The sequence below is a fragment of the Somniosus microcephalus genome, chromosome 28 (assembly GCF_052327205.1).
Source record: "Somniosus microcephalus isolate GS21.2 chromosome 28, FLI_Smic_1.0, whole genome shotgun sequence".
NCBI lineage: Eukaryota > Metazoa > Chordata > Chondrichthyes > Squaliformes > Somniosidae > Somniosus > Somniosus microcephalus.
In genome coordinates this window covers 43,464,841-43,484,581 of record NC_141014.1, presented here as the reverse complement: position 1 = coordinate 43,484,581, position 19,741 = coordinate 43,464,841, and the positions used below count along the sequence as shown (strand labels likewise).

Sequence of the window (19,741 nt, the reverse complement as noted above, 5' to 3'; positions counted from 1 at the left end):
CGTGCTGTACCTGTCCTGGGAGTGTTTGATGGGACAGTGTAGAGGGAGCTTTACTCTGTATCTAACCCGTGCTGTACCTGTCCTGGGAGTGTTTGATGGGACAGTGTAGAGGGAGCTTTACTCTGTATCTAACCCGTGCTGTACCTGCCCTGGGAGTGTTTGATGGGACAGTGTAGAGGGAGCTTTACTCTGCATCTAACCCGTGCTGTACCTGTCCTGGGAGTGTTTGATGGGACAGTGTAGAGGGAGCTTTACTCTGTATCTAACCCGTGCTGTACCTGTCCTGGGAGTGTTTGATGGGACAGTGTAGAGGGAGCTTTACTCTGTATCTAACCCATGCTGTACCTGTCCTGGGAGTGTTTGATGGGACAGTGTAGAGGGAGCTTTACTCTGTATCTAACCCGTGCTGTACCTGCCCTGGGAGTGTTTGATGGGACAGTGTAGAGGGAGCTTTACCCGGTATCTAACCCGTGCTGTACCTGCCCTGGGAGTGCTTGATGGGACAGTGTAGAGGGAGCTTTACTCTGTATCTAACCCGTGCTGTACCTGCCCTGGGAGTGTTTGATGGGACTGTGTAGAGGGAGCTTTACTCTGTATCTAACCCGTGCTGTACCTGCCCTGGGAGTGTTTGATGGGACAGTGTAGAGGGAGCTTTACTCTGTATCTAACCCATGCTGTACCTGCCCTGGGAGTGTTTGATGGGACAGTGTAGAGGGAGCTTTACCCTGTATCTAACCCGTGCTGTACCTGCCCTGGGAGTGTTTGATGGGACAGTGTAGAGGGAGCTTTACTCTGTATCTAACCCATGCTGTACCTGCCCTGGGAGTGTTTGATGGGACAGTGTAGAGGGAGCTTTACTCTGTATCTAACCCGTGCTGTACCTGTCCTGGGAGTGTTTGATGGGACAGTGTAGAGGGAGCTTTACTCTGTATCTAACCCATGCTGTACCTGCCCTGGGAGTGTTTGATGGGACAGTGTAGAAGGAGCTTTACTCTGTATCTACCCCGTGCTGTATCTGCCCTGGGAGTGTTTGATGGGACAGTGTAGAAGGAGCTTTACTCTGTATCTAACCCGTGCTGTACCTGCCCTGGGAGTGTTTGATGGGACAGTGTAGAGGGAGCTTTACTCTGTATCTAACCCGTGCTGTACCTTCCCTGGGAGTGTTTGATGGGACAGTGTAGAGGGAGCTTTACTCTGTATCTAACCCATGCTGTACCTGCCCTGGGAGTGTTTGATGGGACAGTGTAGAGGGAGCTTTTCTCTGTATCTAACCCATGCTGTACCTGTCCTGGGAGTGTTTGATGGGACAGTGTCGAGGGAGCTTTGCTCTGTACCTAACCCGTGCTGTACCTGCCCTGGGAGTGCTAACAGTCTGTGGTACACTGATAGTCACTCGGAGAGAACCTGACATTAAAGGGTAAATTTAGTGATTCTATGCTCCCAGGGAAGGTATAAAGAAGATAAAATCCTGTCTCCATTACCCATGATTGTTGTACATTTGAAACCAGTTAAATGACCCTATTTAAGATTGTTTGTTTGATTTTCAGACTGAGATGTTGTTTGACAGCCAAGTATGGCGACAGGCTGCCACACAAGTGTTCTTTGCCCTGGGCCTGGGCTTTGGGAGTGTCATCGCGTATTCCAGCTACAATACCCGCACCAATAATTGCCATTTTGATGCCTTCCTCGTCTCCTTCATCAACTTCCTGACGTCAGTGTTTGCAACGCTGGTTGTCTTCGCGGTGCTGGGTTTCCGAGCAAACATACTCGCTCAGAAATGTGTGGCGAGGTACGGTGTTTACTCTCGGTGATAGTGAGAAATTGGAGCAATGTCCCCTCCTTTACAATCTGCTGCTCTGCTAAAGAAGGGGTTAAATATGGGGCTAAATGGGGTAATAAAGCGGGGGGTGTATACAGGGTGATATACGGGGATGACCTGGAACTCGCTGCCGACGGAAGTGGTGGAAGCGGAGACACTCAATGTTTTCCAGGGAAGACTGGATAGGCACTTGAGGGAAATAAACTTGCACAGCTCCGGGGATAGTGCGGGGGAATGGGGCTGACTGTATTGCTCTACAGAGAGCTGGCACGGACTGGATGGGCCAAATGGCCTCCTGTGTCGTTATCACTCTATATACGGGGTGATATATGGGGATGTATATCCCCAGTCTTCAGCCAATTCGATTTACTCCACGTGATATCAAGAAACGGCTGAGCGCACTGGATACAGCAAAGGCTATGGGCCCCGACAACATCCCGGCTGTCGTGCTGAAGACCTGTGCTCCAGAACTAGCCGTTTTGGGATTGTGTGCACTGGGGGTGAACTAGTCCTGTCCTGTCCACAAAAAGCAGGACAAATCCAATCCGGCCAATAACCGCCCCACCAGTCTAATCTCAATCATCAGCAAAGTGATGGAAGGTGTCATCAACAGTGCTATCAAGCGGCACTTATTCACCAATAACCTGCTCACATGCCCAGTTTGGGTTCCACCAAGACCACTCGGCACCCGACCTCATTACAGCCTTGGTCCAAACATGGACAAAGGAGCTGAATTCCAGAGGTGAGGTGAGAGTGACTGCCCTTGACATCAAGGCAGCATTTGACTGAGTGTGGCATCAAGGAGCCCTAGTAAAACTGAAGTCAATGAGAATCGGGGGGAAAACTCTCCACTGGACGGAGTCATACCTAGCTCAAAGGAAGATGGTTGTGGTGGTTGAAGGTCAACCATCACAGCCCCAGGAGATCGCTGCAGGAGTTCCTCAGGGCAGCGTCCTCGGCCCAACCATCTTCAGCTGCTTCATCAATGACCTTCCCTCCAACATAAGGTCAGAAATGGGGATGTTTGCTGATGACTGCACAGTGTTCAGTGCCATTCACAACTCCTCAGATAATGAAGCAGTCCATGCCCGCATGCAACAAGACCTGGACGACGTTCAGGCTTGGGCTGATAAGTGGCAGGTAACATTCGCGCCACAGAAGTGCCAGGCAATGACTATCTCCAACAAGCGAGAGTCTAACCACCGCCCCTTGACATTCAACGGCAATACCATCGCCGAATCCCCCATCATCAATATCCTGGGGGTCACCATTGACCAGAAACTTAACTGGACCAGCCACATAAATACTGCGGCAACAACAGCAGGTCAGAGGCTGGGTATTCTGTGGTGAGTGTCTCACCTCCTGACTCCCCAAAGCCTTTCCATCATCTGCAAGACACAAGTCAGGAGTGTAATGGAATACTCTCCACTTGCCTGGATGAGTGCAGCTCCAACAACACTCAAGAAGCTCGACACCATCCAGGACAAAGCAGCCCGCTTGATTGGCACCCCATCCACCACCTTAAACATTCACTCCCTCCACCACCGGCGTACCGTGGCTGCAGTGTGTACCATCTACAAGATGCACTGCAGCAACTCGCCAAGGCTTCTTAGGCAGCACCTTCCAAATCCGGAACCTCTTCCACCTAGAAGGACAAGGGTAGTAGGCGCATGGGAACACCACCACCTTCAAGTCACACACCATCCTGACTTGGAAATATACCATCGTTCCTTCATCGTCGCTGGGTCGAAATCCTGGAACTCCCTCCCTAACAGCACTGTGGGAGTACCTTCACCACACGGACTGCAGCGGTTCAAGAAGGCGGCTCACCACCACCTTCTCGAGGGCAATTAGGGATGGGCAATAAATGCTGGCCTTGCCAGCGACGCCCACATCCCATGAACGAATGTAAATTTTTTTTTTTTTTTAAATACGGGAATGTATACGGGGTGATATACGGGGGTGTGATATACGGGGCGTTATACTGGGGTGATATACGGAGTGATATATGGGGTTATAATTGGGTTATCTAAAGGGCTATAAAGGATTATGGGTTCTATGAAGCGATATAACAGTGTAACTGTTGTTTAGGTTATTGTACAGTCAGTGGGTTAACAGTCTGCCTGTTATGGGAGGCATTTAATGGGGGATTCACATGGACCAAGAGTGTTCTAGCCAATGTTTTCTGATCCGGGTTGGGAGTTGATTGTCCGTGGGGTTTTTCTGGCTATCACAGAGTTTAGTTATTGATCAGTAGATTGTGCTGTGTTTCAGGAACAGCCTCAAAGTGATTGGCCTGATTGATAATGGAGTTTTAAACAGAAGTTTAATCCCAGAATCTCTAAACTTTTCAATGGTGTCGAACAAGCAATACAGCAAGTGGTTTGACTCTGTGAGATCAGAGCTAACGCCTCACAATATCCAGCAATGCGCGCTTGAACAGGAAATGCAAAAGGTAAGTTAGGAGCCACTTTATCAAGATAGGGAAAACAGCATTATTCCGAGCTGGGATTCAGTATAATGGGAGTGATTGAAGAAAGGGTTTGGTCCATTGGGATTGTGTGCACTGAGGGTGAATGGGAAGGAGTTTGGTCCATTGGGATTGTGTGCACTGGGGGGTGAATGGGAAGGGGTTTGATCCATTGGGATTGTGTGCACTGGGGGGTGAATGGGAAGGGGTTTGATCCATTGGGATTGTGTGCACTGGGGGGTGAATGGGAAGGCGTTTGGTCCATTGGGATTGTGTGCACTGGGGGGTGAATGGGAAGGCGTTTGGTCCATTGGGATTGTGTGCACTGGGGGGTGAATGGGAAGGAGTTTGGTCCATTGGGATTGTGTGCACTGGGGGTGAATGGGAAGGGGTTTGATCCATTGGGATTGTGTGCACTGGGGGGTGAATGGGAAGGGGTTTGATCCATTGGGATTGTGTGCACTGAGGGTGAATGGGAAGGGGTTTGGTCCATTGGGATTGTGTGCACTGAGGGTGAATGGGAAGGGGTTTGATCCATTGGGATTGTGTGCACTGGGGGGTGAATGGGAAGGGGTTTGATCCATTGGGATTGTGTGCACTGGGGGGTGAATGGGAAGGCGTTTGGTCCATTGGGATTGTGTGCACTGGGGGGTGAATGGGAAGGGGTTTGGTCCATTGGGATTGTGTGCACTGGGGGTGAATGAGAAGGGGTTTGGTCCATTGGGATTGTGTGCACTGGGGGTGAATGGGAAGGGGTTTGGTCCATTGGGATTGTGTGCACTGGGGGGTGAATGGGAAGGGGTTTGGTCCATTGGGATTGTGTGCACTGGGGGGTGAATGGGAAGGAGTTTGGTCCATTGGGATTGTGTGCACTGAGGGTGAATGGGAAGGGGTTTGGTCCATTGGGATTGTGTGCACTGGGGGGTGAATGGGAAGGGGTTTGATCCATTGGGATTGTGTGCACTGGGGGGTGAATGGGAAGGGGTTTGGTCCATTGGGATTGTGTGCACTGAGGGTGAATGGGAAGGAGTTTGGTCCATTGGGATTGTGTGCACTGAGGGTGAATGGGAAGGGGTTTGGTCCATTGGGATTGAGTGCACTGAGGGTGAAAGGGAAGGGGTTTGGTCCATTGGGATTGTGTGCATTGGGGGTGAATGGGAAGGGGTTTGGTCCATTGGGATTGTGTGCACTGGGGAGTGAATGGGAAGGGGTTTGGTCCATTGGGATTGTGTGCACTGGGGGTGAATGGGAAGGGGTTTGGTCCATTGGGATTGTGTGCACTGGGGGTGAATGGGAAGGGGTTTGGTCCATTGGGATTGTGTGCACTGGGGGTGAATGGGAAGGGGTTTGGTCCATTGGGATTGTGTGCACTGGGGGGTGAAAGGGAAGGGGTTTGGTCCATTGGGATTGTGTGCACTGAGGGTGAATGGGAAGGGGTTTGGTCCATTGGGATTGTGTGCACTGGGGGTGAATGGGAAGGGGTTTGGTCCATTGGGATTGTGTGCACTGGGGGTGAATGGGAAGGGGTTTGGTCCATTGGGATTGTGTGCACTGAGGGTGAATGAGAAGGGGTTTGGTCCATTGGGATTGTGTGCACTGGGGGGTGAATGGGAAGGGGTTTGGTCCATTGGGATTGTGTGCACTGGGGGTGAATGGGAAGGGGTTTGGTCCATTGGGATTGAGTGCACTGAGGGTGAATGGGAAGGGGTTTGGTCCATTGGGATTGTGTGCATTGGGGGTGAATGGGAAGGGGTTTGGTCCATTGGGATTGTGTGCATTGGGGGTGAATGGGAAGGGGTTTTAATGACTATCGCAGCCCTGGATGATTTTGCCTGAAAAGGAGATGCTGTTTAATGAAGTTTGGGTGATGTGTTGATTCTCTCTGTCCCAGGGTGTTGAGGGTACAGGCCTTGCCTTCATTGCCTTCACAGAAGCCATCACAAACTTCCCTGCCTCGCCATTTTGGTCTGTCCTGTTTTTTCTGATGCTGCTGAACTTGGGGCTGAGCACGATGTTCGGGAATATGCAGGGAATTCTCACTCCCCTCCTTGACAACTTCCCCAGGCTGTCCAGGAGGAAATCCATTTTCACAGGTAATGTGTGTTGGAGTGATTGAATCGAGGCTGGCAGTGACTGACTGGCTGGCTGGCCTCACTGGTACCTGACAAACAACAAAGCTAACGTTCCATTCTCATCCAAACCAACCAACCTTACAAACTCTGGATGCGCCAAACCTCTGTCCCCATTTCAATGGTTCAAGCCCCGATCCAACTCTCCCTCCCCCAATTCTGCACTAATTCCATCTCTCTGACAGCTTCAGTTAATCGTGAGATAGAATGTTTGTTCTGCTCCGCTTTTGCCCTCCCCTCGATCAGTGTAACATCTCACTGTCCCCTCGATCAGTGTAACATCTCACTGTCCCCGTGATCAGTGTAACATCTCACTGTCTCCTCGATCAGTGTAACATCTCACTGTCCCCTCGATCAGTGTAACATCTCACTGTCCCCTCGATCAGTGTAACACCTCACTGTCCCCTCGATCAGTGTAACACCTCACTGTCCCCTCGATCAGTGTAACACCTCACTGTCCCCTCGATCAGTGTAACACCTCACTGTCCCCTCGATCAGTGTAACACCTCACTGTCCCCTCGATCAGTGTAACATCTCACTGTCCCCTCGATCAGTGTAACACCTCACTGTCCCCTCGATTAGTGTAACACCTCACTGTCCCCTCGATCAGTGTAACATCTCACTGTCCCCTCGATCAGTGTAACATCTCCCTGTCCCCTCGATCAGTGTAACATCTCACTGTCCCCTCGATCAGTGTAACATCTCACTGTCCCCTCGATCAGTGTAACATCTCACTGTCCCCTCGATCAGTGTAACATCTCACTGTCCCCTCGATCAGTGTAACATCTCACTGTCCCCTCGATCAGTGTAACATCTCACTGTCCCCTCGATCAGTGTAACATCTCACTGTCCCTGTGATCAGTGTAACATCTCACTGTCCCCGTGATCAGTGTAACATCTCACTGTCCCCTCGATCAGTGTAACACCTCACTGTCCCCGTGATCAGTGTAACACCTCACTGTCCCCTCGATCAGTGTAACATCTCACTGTCCCCTCGATCAGTGTAACATCTCACTGTCCCCTCGATCAGTGTAACATCTCACTGTCCCCTCGATCAGTGTAACATCTCACTGTCCCCTCGATCAGTGTAACACCTCACTGTCCCCTCAATCAGTGTAACATCTCACTGTCCCCATGATCAGTGTAACATCTCACTGTCTCCTCGATCAGTGTAACATCTCACTGTCCCCTCGATCAGTGTAACATCTCACTGTCCCCTCGATCAGTGTAACATCTCACTGTCCCCTCGATCAGTGTAACACCTCACTGTCCCCGTGATCAGTGTAACATCTCACTGTCCCCTCGATCAGTGTAACACCTCACTGTCCCCTCGATCAGTGTAACATCTCACTGTCCCCTCGATCAGTGTAACATCTCACTGTCCCCTCGATCAGTGTAACACCTCACTGTCCCCGTGATCAGTGTAACATCTCACTGTCCCCTCGATCAGTGTAACATCTCACTGTCCCCGTGATCAGTGTAACATCTCACTGTCCCCTCGATCAGTGTAACATCTCACTGTCCCTGTGATCAGTGTAACATCTCACTGTCCCCTCGATCAGTGTAACATCTCACTGTCCCCGTGATCAGTGTAACATCTCACTGTCCCCTCGATCAGTGTAACATCTCACTGTCCCTGTGATCAGTGTAACATCTCACTGTCCCCTCGATCAGTGTAACATCTCACTGTCCCCGTGATCAGTGTAACATCTCACTGTCCCCGTGATCAGTGTAACATCTCACTGTCCCCTCGATCAGTGTAACATCTCACTGTCCCCTCGATCAGTGTAACATCTCACTGTCCCCTCGATCAGTGTAACATCTCACTGTCCCCTCGATCAGTGTAACATCTCACTGTCCCCTCGATCAGTGTAACATCTCACTGTCCCCTCGATCAGTGTAACATCTCACTGTCCCCTCGATCAGTGTAACATCTCACTGTCCCCTCGATCAGTGTAACATCTCACTGTCCCCTCGATCAGTGTAACATCTCACTGTCCCCTCGATCAGTGTAACACCTCACTGTCCCCTCGATCAGTGTAACACCTCACTGTCCCCTCGATCAGTGTAACACCTCACTGTCCCCTCGATCAGTGTAACACCTCACTGTCCCCTCGATCAGTGTAACACCTCACTGTCCCCTCGATCAGTGTAACATCTCACTGTCCCCTCGATCAGTGTAACACCTCACTGTCCCCTCGATTAGTGTAACACCTCACTGTCCCCTCGATCAGTGTAACATCTCACTGTCCCCTCGATCAGTGTAACATCTCCCTGTCCCCTCGATCAGTGTAACATCTCACTGTCCCCTCGATCAGTGTAACATCTCACTGTCCCCTCGATCAGTGTAACATCTCACTGTCCCCTCGATCAGTGTAACATCTCACTGTCCCCTCGATCAGTGTAACATCTCACTGTCCCCTCGATCAGTGTAACATCTCACTGTCCCCTCGATCAGTGTAACATCTCACTGTCCCTGTGATCAGTGTAACATCTCACTGTCCCCGTGATCAGTGTAACATCTCACTGTCCCCTCGATCAGTGTAACACCTCACTGTCCCCGTGATCAGTGTAACACCTCACTGTCCCCTCGATCAGTGTAACATCTCACTGTCCCCTCGATCAGTGTAACATCTCACTGTCCCCTCGATCAGTGTAACATCTCACTGTCCCCTCGATCAGTGTAACATCTCACTGTCCCCTCGATCAGTGTAACACCTCACTGTCCCCTCAATCAGTGTAACATCTCACTGTCCCCATGATCAGTGTAACATCTCACTGTCTCCTCGATCAGTGTAACATCTCACTGTCCCCTCGATCAGTGTAACATCTCACTGTCCCCTCGATCAGTGTAACATCTCACTGTCCCCTCGATCAGTGTAACACCTCACTGTCCCCGTGATCAGTGTAACATCTCACTGTCCCCTCGATCAGTGTAACACCTCACTGTCCCCTCGATCAGTGTAACATCTCACTGTCCCCTCGATCAGTGTAACATCTCACTGTCCCCTCGATCAGTGTAACACCTCACTGTCCCCGTGATCAGTGTAACATCTCACTGTCCCCTCGATCAGTGTAACATCTCACTGTCCCCGTGATCAGTGTAACATCTCACTGTCCCCTCGATCAGTGTAACATCTCACTGTCCCTGTGATCAGTGTAACATCTCACTGTCCCCTCGATCAGTGTAACATCTCACTGTCCCCGTGATCAGTGTAACATCTCACTGTCCCCTCGATCAGTGTAACATCTCACTGTCCCTGTGATCAGTGTAACATCTCACTGTCCCCTCGATCAGTGTAACATCTCACTGTCCCCGTGATCAGTGTAACATCTCACTGTCCCCGTGATCAGTGTAACATCTCACTGTTCCCTCGATCAGTGTAACATCTCACTGTCCCCTCGATCAGTGTAACATCTCACTGTCCCCTCGATCAGTGTAACATCTCACTGTCCCCTCGATCAGTGTAACATCTCACTGTCCCCTCGATCAGTGTAACATCTCACTGTCCCCTCGATCAGTGTAACATCTCACTGTCCCCTCGATCAGTGTAACATCTCACTGTCCCCTCGATCAGTGTAACATCTCACTGTCCCCTCGATCAGTGTAACATCTCACTGTCCCCTCGATCAGTGTAACATCTCACTGTCCCCTCGATCAGTGTAACATCTCACTGTCCCCTCGATCAGTGTAACATCTCACTGTCCCCTCGATCAGTGTAACATCTCACTGTCCCCTCGATCAGTGTAACATCTCACTGTCCCCTCGATCAGTGTAACATCTCACTGTCCCCGTGATCAGTGTAACATCTCACTGTCCCCTTGTGGTAAACCACTTTTGTCGTTCACTATCGTTACACTATAGTTATCACTGTTATATCGTTATCACTGTTCACACTGTTGTATCACTATACGAGGTCGCCTCTTGTCACGCTGTTATACCTGGGCTGAACACTGCTGACTCCGCCCATGGCTCCACCTACCTGCCCAGGTATAAAGGTGGTCGACTGGCTGGTATTCCTCCTTGTTGGATCCGATCACCCACGAGGGTGGGCTCTGTTATTTAGCCAATAAAAACCTATAGTTACTTTCTTAACTCGTCGCTTTTCATTGGATGAATTGATAGGTATATCAATTTTATTGGCTAAATTTTAAAATGTCGACACTTGAGCAGCCAAACGACCAGCCAAGCGACCAGCCAGACGCCCAGCTACAACAGCCACAGCAGCCGGCCTGGCTGCGAGCCCTCAGACCACCGTACCTGGACCTAAACCCACAGGCAGCAAACTCAGCCCTCGACTTCGAACACTGGCTGAGCTGCTTCGAAGCCTACCTGGGAGAATCCGGCGTGCCTCAGAAATCCATGCTAAGAGTTCTGAACGCCCAAGTGAGCTCTAAAGTATTCGCACTCATCCGGGACCTTAAAACATACGAGGACGCCATCAACCGGCTGAAAAGACAGTACCAAACCCCGGTAAATTCCATGTATGCCAGACACCTCCTAAGATCCCGCCCGCAACAGCCAGGAGAGCCCGTGGAGGAATTTTTACGGGTGCTACAAGCACTCGGCAGAGACTGTAACTTTAAAGCGGTAACGGCGGCAGAAAATACTGAAGACAATGTCCGCGATGCCTTCGTGAAAGGCCTGCGGTCCGACTACTCACGGCAAAGACTACTGGAAGCAAGGGACCTCGACCTGGACAAAGCTGCAGCCCTCGCTCCCTCTCTAGAGGTGGCCCATCGGGACCTCGAGGCATACTCAAGGTACTGTAACTCGCGACCCTGGGACTTGGGACCGACCCCGACCGCGATACCCCCCGCAGCAACCCCCCTGGGACCTACCTCAGCGTCGGCGTCCCGGACCCGATCGAGACCGCCACCCCCGGTACCGGCTCCGACATCGGACCCCCGCGATCGGGCCGCCGGCTGCTTCTTCTGCGGCCAGGCGAAACACCCGAGGTCGCGCTGCCCAGCCAGGAAGAAAGGCCACTTCGCTAAGGCCTGCAGAGGTGGATCATCAGAGGCCAGCAGTGCCTCATGCGAGCTGTGGGGGCGGCCATCTTCCTTCAAGGCAACAGAGGCCAGCATCCCCACATGTGAGTCATGGGGGCAGCCATCTTTGATACAGGCAACCGACACCAGCAGTGCCTCATGTGAGTTACGGGGGCAGCCATCTTCTCCGCCATTTTGTCCAACCTCGTGGGAGACCCACCACGCCCGACCACCACCGTGCCTCTAGACCCGACTACCGCCTCACCCGCAGACTACAGCAACTCGCTCAGCTATACACTAGCCTCCGTCTCACTGGACCAAACCCGCCCGCATCACCTGTCCAAGTCAATGATGGACATCAGAGTAAACGGCCACGCCACGACCTGCCTGTTCGACAGCGGAAGCACGGAGAGTTTCATCCACCAAGACACGGTGAGCCACTACTCCCTCCCTGTCCTGCCAACGCGCAACCGGATCTCGATGGCATCGAGATCCCACGCCACAGACATCAGCGGCTACTGTGTTGTGACCCTATCAGTTAAGGGTACGGAGTATAAAAATTTTAAACTCCTCGTCCTCCCCCAGCTATGCGCCGCCGTCCTACTAGGGCTAGACTTCCAATCCCACCTCCAAAGCGTCACGTTAGCATACGGCGGACCCCTCCCCCCACTCACAGTCGACAACCAACAGATTTTAAACCGCCCACCACGTAACACCTGCGGCCTATCCACCCTCAAGGTCCCGCCACCTTCCCTGTTCGCTAACCCACCCCCGACTGCAAACCCGTCGCGACCAAGAGCAGGCGGTACAGCGCCGGGGACAGAGCTTTCATTAGCTCTGAGGTGCAGCGTCTCCTGAAGGAGGGCATCATCGAAGGGAGCACCAGCCCCTGACGTGCCCAGGTCGTGGTAGTTAAGACGGGCAATAAGAACCGCCTGGTCATCGACTACAGCCAGACCATAAACAGGTACACCCAGCTGGACGCATACCCCCTTCCCCGCATATCTGATATGGTCAATCAGATCGCACAATACCGAGTATTCTCTACCATCGACCTTAAGTCGGCCTACCACCAACTCCCTATCCGCCCTGAGGACCGCCAGTATACCGCCTTCGAGGCGAATGGCCGCCTCTACCACTTCCTTAGGCTTCCCTTCGGCGTCACCAACGGGGTTTCGGTCTTCCAAAGGGAGATGGACCGGATGGTTGACCAGAACGGGCTGCACGCCACGTTCCCCTACCTAGATAACGTCACCATCTGCGGCCGCGACCGGCAGGACCATGACGTTAATCTGGAGAGATTCCTCCGTACGGCCCAACGGCTGAACCTCACCTACAATAAGGAGAAATGTGTGTTTAACACCTCGCGCCTTGCCATCCTCGGCTCACCGAGCTCACCGTGTCTGGGTGGATGAAACTCTCCGTGCTTCCGCTGTCGAACAGGCAGGTCGTGGCGTGGCAGTTTACTTTGATGTCCATCATGGACTTGGACAGGTGATGCGGGCGGGCTTGGTCCAGTGTGACGGAGGCTAGTGTATAGCTGAGCGAGTTGCTGTAGTCTGCGGGTGAGGCGGTAGTCGGGTCTAGAGGCACGGTGGCGGTCGAGCGTGGTGGGTAAAATGGCGTCTCCCACGAGATTGGACAAAATGGCGGAGAAGATGGCTGCCCCCGTAACTCACATGAGGCACTGCTGGTGTCGGTTGCCTGGATCAAAGATGGCCGCCCCATGACTCACATGTGGGGATGCTGGCCTCTGTTGCCTTGATGGAAGATGGCCGCCCCCACAGCTCGCATGAGGCACTGCTGGCCTCTGTTGATCCCCCTCTGCAGGCCTTTGCGAAGTGGCCTTTCTTCAAGCAGGTCGAGCAGGTCGCGTTTTTGGCAGGGCAGCGCGACCTCGGGTGTTTCGCCTGGCCGCAGAAGAAGCAGCCGGCGGCCCGAACGCGGGGGTCCGATGTCGGAGCCGGTACCAGGGGTGGCGGTCTCGATCGGGTCCAGGACGCCGACGCTGAGGTAGGTCCCAGGGGGGTTGCTGCGGGGGGTATTGCGGTCGGGGTCGGTCCCAAGTCCCAGGGTCGCGAGTTACAGTACCTTGAGTATGCCTCGAGGTCCCGATGGGCCACTTCTAGAGAGCGAGCGAGGGCTGCAGCTTTGTCCAGGTCGAGGTCCTTTGCTTCCAGTAGTCTTTGCCGTGAGTAGTCGGACCGCAGGCCTTTCACGAAGGCATCGCGGACATTGTCTTCAGTATTTTCTGCCGCCGTTACCGCTTTAAAGTTACAGTCTCTGCCGAGTGCTTGTAGCGCCTGTAAAAATTCATCTACAGACTCTCCTGGCTGTTGCGGGCGGGATCTTAGGAGGTGTCTGGCATACATGGAATTTACCGAGCTCTGGTACTGTCTTTTCAGCCGGTTGATGGCGTCCTCGTATGTTTTAAGGTCCCGGATGAGTGCGAATACTTTAGGGCTCACTTGGGCGGTCAGAACTCTTAGCTTGGATCTCTGAGGCACGCCGGATTCTCCCAGGTAGGACTCGAAACAGCTCAGCCAGTGTTCGAAGTCGAGGGCTGAGTTTGCAGCCTGTGGGTTTAGATCCAGGTACGGTGGTCTGAGGGCTCGCAGCCAAGCTGGCTGTTGTAGCTCGGCGTCTGGCTGGTCGTTTTGCTGCTCGTTTTGCTGCTCAGGGAACGACATTTTAAAATTTAGCCAATAAAATTGATATACCTATCAATTCATCCAATGAAAAGCGACGAGTTAAGAAAGTAACTATAGGTTTTTATTGGCTAAATAACAGAGCCCACCCTCATGGGTGATCGGATCCAACAAGGAGGAATACCAGCCAGTCAACCACCTTTATACCTGGGCAGGTAGGTGGAGCCATGGGCGGAGTCAGCAGTGGTCAGCCCAGGTATAACAGCGTGACCAGTGATAACCATAGAGTAACGATATAACAGTGATAACTATAGTGTAACGATAGTGAACGATAAAAGTGGTTTACCACAACATCTCACTGCCCCCTCGATCAGTGTAACATCTCACTGTCCCCGCGATGCTGTTTAACACCTCACTTTTCTTCTTGTTCCAGTGTTCTGCTGTATGCTGGGCTTTGTTGCTGGAATGATTTTTACGCAGCGCTCTGGAAACTACTTTGTCGCTATGTTTGATGATTACTCCGCGACGCTGCCTCTGATCATCGTTGTTCTGTTCGAGTTGATTGCAGTCGCGTGGATCTACGGAGCTGACAGGTTTGCTCAGTTTTAGAGCTCAGTCTCCTTTTTCAGTGTTCTTCTCTCCGTTAATCCTCGTCATCGCTTTGTTCCTTTCTATTTCTCCCTCGTTCTCTTTGCTCTTTCTATTTTTATTTTTCACTTTCTCATGTTAACTCCGATTATTAAACTCCCTCTAGTTCATTCTCTCTTTCACCATTTCTTCTCTATCCACACTGACTTTTTCATTTACTATCATCCTGCTGTTCTCAGAATCCATTTACTGTTCATGTCTGTGTCTCTCACTCTCCATTTTAGCTCTTTCTCTTTCTTTTACTCTTTGATTCTTTCTCTCTCTCTCTGTTGGACTTTGACGTCTAGAAGCTCGAGCTGGTAAGCATGTCATAGTCAGTCCTTCCACCACACTGCAGGCAGATGTTTGTGATGAGGAGACTTGGCTGGGGAGTCTAGAACCAGGGGCCACAGCATCAAGTTAAAGGCTCGGCCATTCAGGACTGAGATGAGAAGAAATTTCTTCACTCAGAGGGTGGTGAATCTTTGGAATTCTCTACCCCAGAGGGCTGTGGAGGCTCAGTCGTTGGGCATATTCAAAACAGAAGTCGATAGATTTCTGACTAGTAAGGGCATCAAGGGATATGGCGATAGGGCCGGTGAATGGAGTTGAGGCAGAAGATCAGCCATGATCTCATTGAATGGCGGAGCAGGCTCGAGGGGCCGAATGGCCGACTCCTACTCCTATTTCTTATGACTCTGGGACACGGGTCAGCAGCGGCTGGAATGTGAGCTGCAGTGGTCCTGAAGACGGGGTGTGGGCGGGTTGGCCCTGGGAGAAGCAGCTGGGACATGGTGTGTGTTGGTGCTGTGCTCAGGGCCTCTGCACTCACATTTCATGGTGAGTTGTCCAGCTCATTATGCCATTCATCAACTCCTGGTACCCACCTGCCAAGCATGGGCTCCAGCCAACCGCTGCCATTTGCCTAATGGCCGTCTTTGGGGGAGGAGGGTAAGAGGGATCTCCATGGGGCCGAGGTGGTCCCAAAATAACGATCCTGGCAATGAAAGATCGGAACTGAGTCAACTTTCTGTGGCAAACTCAATATTCTCTTCTACACTGTCACAGCAAAGCCTCCCAAGGAGGTGTGACCGAGTAGCGATGAGGAGCAGGGCACTGGCACTGCTGGCGGTTCTGGCTGAGTTGTAACTGAGGGTGTTTGTTGCAGGTTTATGGATGATATCCAGGCCATGATTGGTCACCGTCCTGTCGTTCTGTACAAGTACATGTGGAAGTATGTCTGTCCCATGATGATGATGGCTCTGCTCCTGGCCAGTCTGATCCGCATGTGCATCAAGCATCCAACGTATCGGGCGTGGAACCAAGAGAAGGTAAGATCACTCACAGCTTATTTTACAATTCTTTTAATTAAACTAACTGACTGGGAAAGTTCTATCCAGAATAACTTTGCTTTAGTGCTGCTGAAGCTGGCAGTGCTGATTAGAGTCATAGAGTTATACAGCACAGAAAGAGGCCCTTCGGTCCATCGTGTCCGCGCCGGCCATCAAGCCCTGTCTATTCTAATCCCATTTTCCAGCACTTGGTCCGTAGCCTTGTATGCTATGGCATTTCAAGTGCTCATCTAAAAGCTTCTTGAATGTTGTGAGGGTTCCTGCCTCTACCACCCTTTCAGACAGTGAGTTCCAGATTCCAACCACCCTCTGGGTGAAAAAGTTTTTCCTCAAATCCCCTCTAAACCTCCTGCCCCTTATCTTGAACCTATGCCCCCTGGTTATTGACCCCTCTACTAAGGGGAAAAGTTCCTTTCTATCTACCCTATCTATGCCTCTCATAATTTTGTACACCTCAATCAGGTCCCCCCTCAGCCTTCTCTGCTCCAAGGAAAACAACCCCAGCCTGTCCAGTCTCTCTTCATAGCTGAAGCGCTCCAGCCCAGGTAACATCCTGGTAAATCTCCTCTGCACCCTCTCCAATGCAATCACATCCTTCCTATAGTGTGGCGACCAGAACTGCACACAGTACTCCAGCTGTGGCCTAACTAACATTTTGTACAGCTCCATCATAACCTCCCTGCTCTTGCCTTCATTAGTCGAGACATAGAATATAAGTATCCCATATGCCTTTTTAACCACCTTATCTACCTGTTCTGCTGCCTTCAGGGAGCTATGTACATGCACACCAAGGTCCCTCTGATCCTTTGTCCTTCCTAGGGTCTTACCATTCATTGTGTATTCCCTTGCCTTGTTAGTCTGTCCAAAATGCATCACCTCACACTTTTCAGGGTTAAATTCCATTTGCCACTGTTCTGCCCATCCATCCAACCCATCTATATCGTCCTGTAGCCTGAGGCTTCCCTCCTCACTATTTACCACTCCACCAATTTTCGTGTCATCTGCGAACTTACTGATCATACCTCCTACATTCATATCTAAATCATTAATGTACACTACAAACAGCAAAGGACCCAGCACCGATCCCTGCGGTACACAGGCTTCCATCATTAATGTACACTATCCCGTGGCACTCGATCCCATCGCTGTTCGGAGCTCGCACAGCAGCTTTGGCCTTGGACATGGGGAGGGATGAAACTGCAAAATCGCTGTGTTGGTGAAATTTAAAAGGACGTGGCCACTGCTTGGGGGGAGGGCAAAAATTCTTGCAGCCTTTAGAAAGGCGCCAGAGGCATCTTGAGCCCTTGTGGGTCCGAAGGGCAGGGCTAGAAAATCCAGGGTGGAAACACAAGGTGGAATCTGGTGCCCAACCCCCGACCCCTGGATCATGGTGGTGAATAGGGGTCCCAGGGCAGGTCCAGCACGGGTCAGATACAAAGTAAAGCTCCCTCTACACTGTCCCATCAAACACTCCCAGGACAGGTACAGAGTAAAGCTCCCTCTGCACTGTCCCATCAAACACTCCCAGGACAGGTACAGCACGGGGTTAGATACAGAGTAAAGCTCCCTCTACACTGTCCCATCAAACACTCCCAGGGCAGGTCCAGCACGGGTCAGATACAGAGTAAAGCTCCCTCTACACTGTCCCATCAAACACTCCCAGGGCAGGTCCAGCACGGGTTAGATACAGAGTAAAGCTCCCTCTACACTGTCCCATCAAACACTCCCAGGGCAGGTACAGCACGGGTTAGATACAGAGTAAAGCTCCCTCTACACTGTCCCATCAAACACTCCCAGGGCAGGTACAGCACGGGTTAGATACAGAGTAAAGCTCCCTCTACACTGTCCCATCAAACACTATCGGGGTAGGTACAGCACGGGTTAGATACAGAGTAAAGCTCCCTCTACACTGTCCCATCAAACACTCTCGGGGCAGGTACAGCACGGGTTAGATACAGAGTAAAGCTCCCTCTACACTGTCCCATCAAACACTCCCAGGGCAGGTACAGCACGGGTTAGATACAGAGTAAAGCTCCCTCTACACTGTCCCATCAAACACTCCCAGGGCAGGTACAGCACGGGTTAGATACAGAGTAAAGCTCCCTCAACAGTTTATTGAGCGATTGGTGTAAATGTTTGTCTGCTCTATTCCCAGGCGGAGGAGGTGCTGCTGGAATATCCGGATTGGGCATTGGCCATGATGATCATCCTGATCATCATAGCCACTCTGCCCATCCCCCTGATGTACGTCCAGCGCGTGGTCCAGGACAGACTGGACAAACGCACGGCCTACTCTGAGTGTGTCTACATCAGGGGCGATGAAGGAGATGAGGCTTCGCTCACTGTGAATGAGAATGAGGAAGAGGCGTTCAGGAGAAATGGCTACCTGAAGGTTGACACGGAAGAGGAAGGTTTGGAAAGGGCAGAGCTGCTGGCGGAGGAGGAAGAGGAGGATGCGTTCGAAATGGATGACATGTCACAGGACAAAAATGAATTGAGTGCAAGAGTTTAGCAGCTCCTGTGGAGTTTGTTTGTCCATTTTAGACGTTTCCCTCGGGGCCTTTAACACGTTTTTAAAATATGCTGCAAAAGTTTTTGAACAACCAACTCAGCAGAGAGTGATCACCGCTGGACAGTCACCTGCCTAACAGGCTCTGGTTTTACTAAAGTTCGAAAGCTGCAGTATCCCAAACTGGAATTAATTTGTATTATTTTTAAAAATTCACCAACTATGCAAAAAGATCCCGGAACATGTGAGTGATATCACAGGTTACCAGAGTGAAGCAAGTCCCGAGAAATAACATTAAGTATCAGTTGGGGGAGGGTGGGGGGCAGCGGGGGTAGGGAGTGGGGAGCCATGGGGGGTGGGGAGCAGCGGTGGTGGGTGGGGAGCAGTGGGGGTATGGTGGGGTGGGGTGGGATGGGGAAATGAGAGCCACCCTCCAGTGGTAGCCATGTCGGGAGATTGTGACACTCGAGCTGAATGTTTCTTGAGCTAAACAACAATCGGCTACCCCGCCCACCGTACAGGCTGGGGAATGATTCTCGGACTCGCCCACAGGAAGAAACAGAAGATTGAAAGTAGACAGAAGTAGCAAGCTTCTAGAACGGTGCAGTCGATCTATGGTTCTAGATCGCTATACAGTGCAGTCGGTCTATGGTTCTAGATCGCTATACAGTGCAGTCGGTCTATGGTTCTAGATCGCTATACAGTGCAGTCGGTCTATGGTTTTAGATCGCTATACAATGCAGTCGGTCTATGGTTCTAGATCGCTATACAGTGCAGTCGGTCTATGGTTCTAGATCGCTATACAGTGCAGTCGGTCTATGGTTCTAGATCGCTATACAGTGCAGTTGGTCTATGGTTCTAGATCACTATACAGTGCAGTCGGTCTATGGTTCTAGATCGCTATATGCTGCAGTCTATGGTTCTAGATCGCTATACGATGCAGACAGTCTATGGTTCTAGATCGCTATACAGTGCAGTCAGTATATCATGGTGGGGGTGGTGGGGGCTTCATTTCCTCAGAAGATCGGAAAACATAAATTATTCAACGGGAGGCTGTGACCGATAGAAATGTATCCATTTGCTGTCAGGTCTGAGTTTTGCTCGTGACCGATTATAATAGTGTTGGTGTGCGAGTTTATGTTGTGTGTGTGTGTGTGTGTGTGTGTGTGTGTGTGTGTGTGTCTGTCTGTGTCTG

The 19,741-nt window shown here is 51.4% G+C and overlaps 1 protein-coding gene across 1 annotated transcript; it reads left to right on the top strand.

Moving 5' to 3' along the window:
* The first annotated feature begins 1,254 nt into the window (after positions 1–1,254).
* On the top strand, positions 1,255–18,879 carry LOC147099697 (sodium-dependent neutral amino acid transporter B(0)AT2-like). The gene is made up of 6 exons (XM_085969082.1): positions 1,255–1,789; positions 4,094–4,274; positions 6,181–6,382; positions 14,492–14,651; positions 15,854–16,016; positions 18,193–18,879. The coding sequence occupies exons 1-6, from the start codon at positions 1,554–1,556 to the stop codon at positions 18,547–18,549; spliced, it is 1,299 nt and encodes a 432-aa protein (XP_085825208.1). The 5' UTR covers positions 1,255–1,553; the 3' UTR covers positions 18,550–18,879.
* The last annotated feature ends 862 nt before the right edge of the window (positions 18,880–19,741 follow it).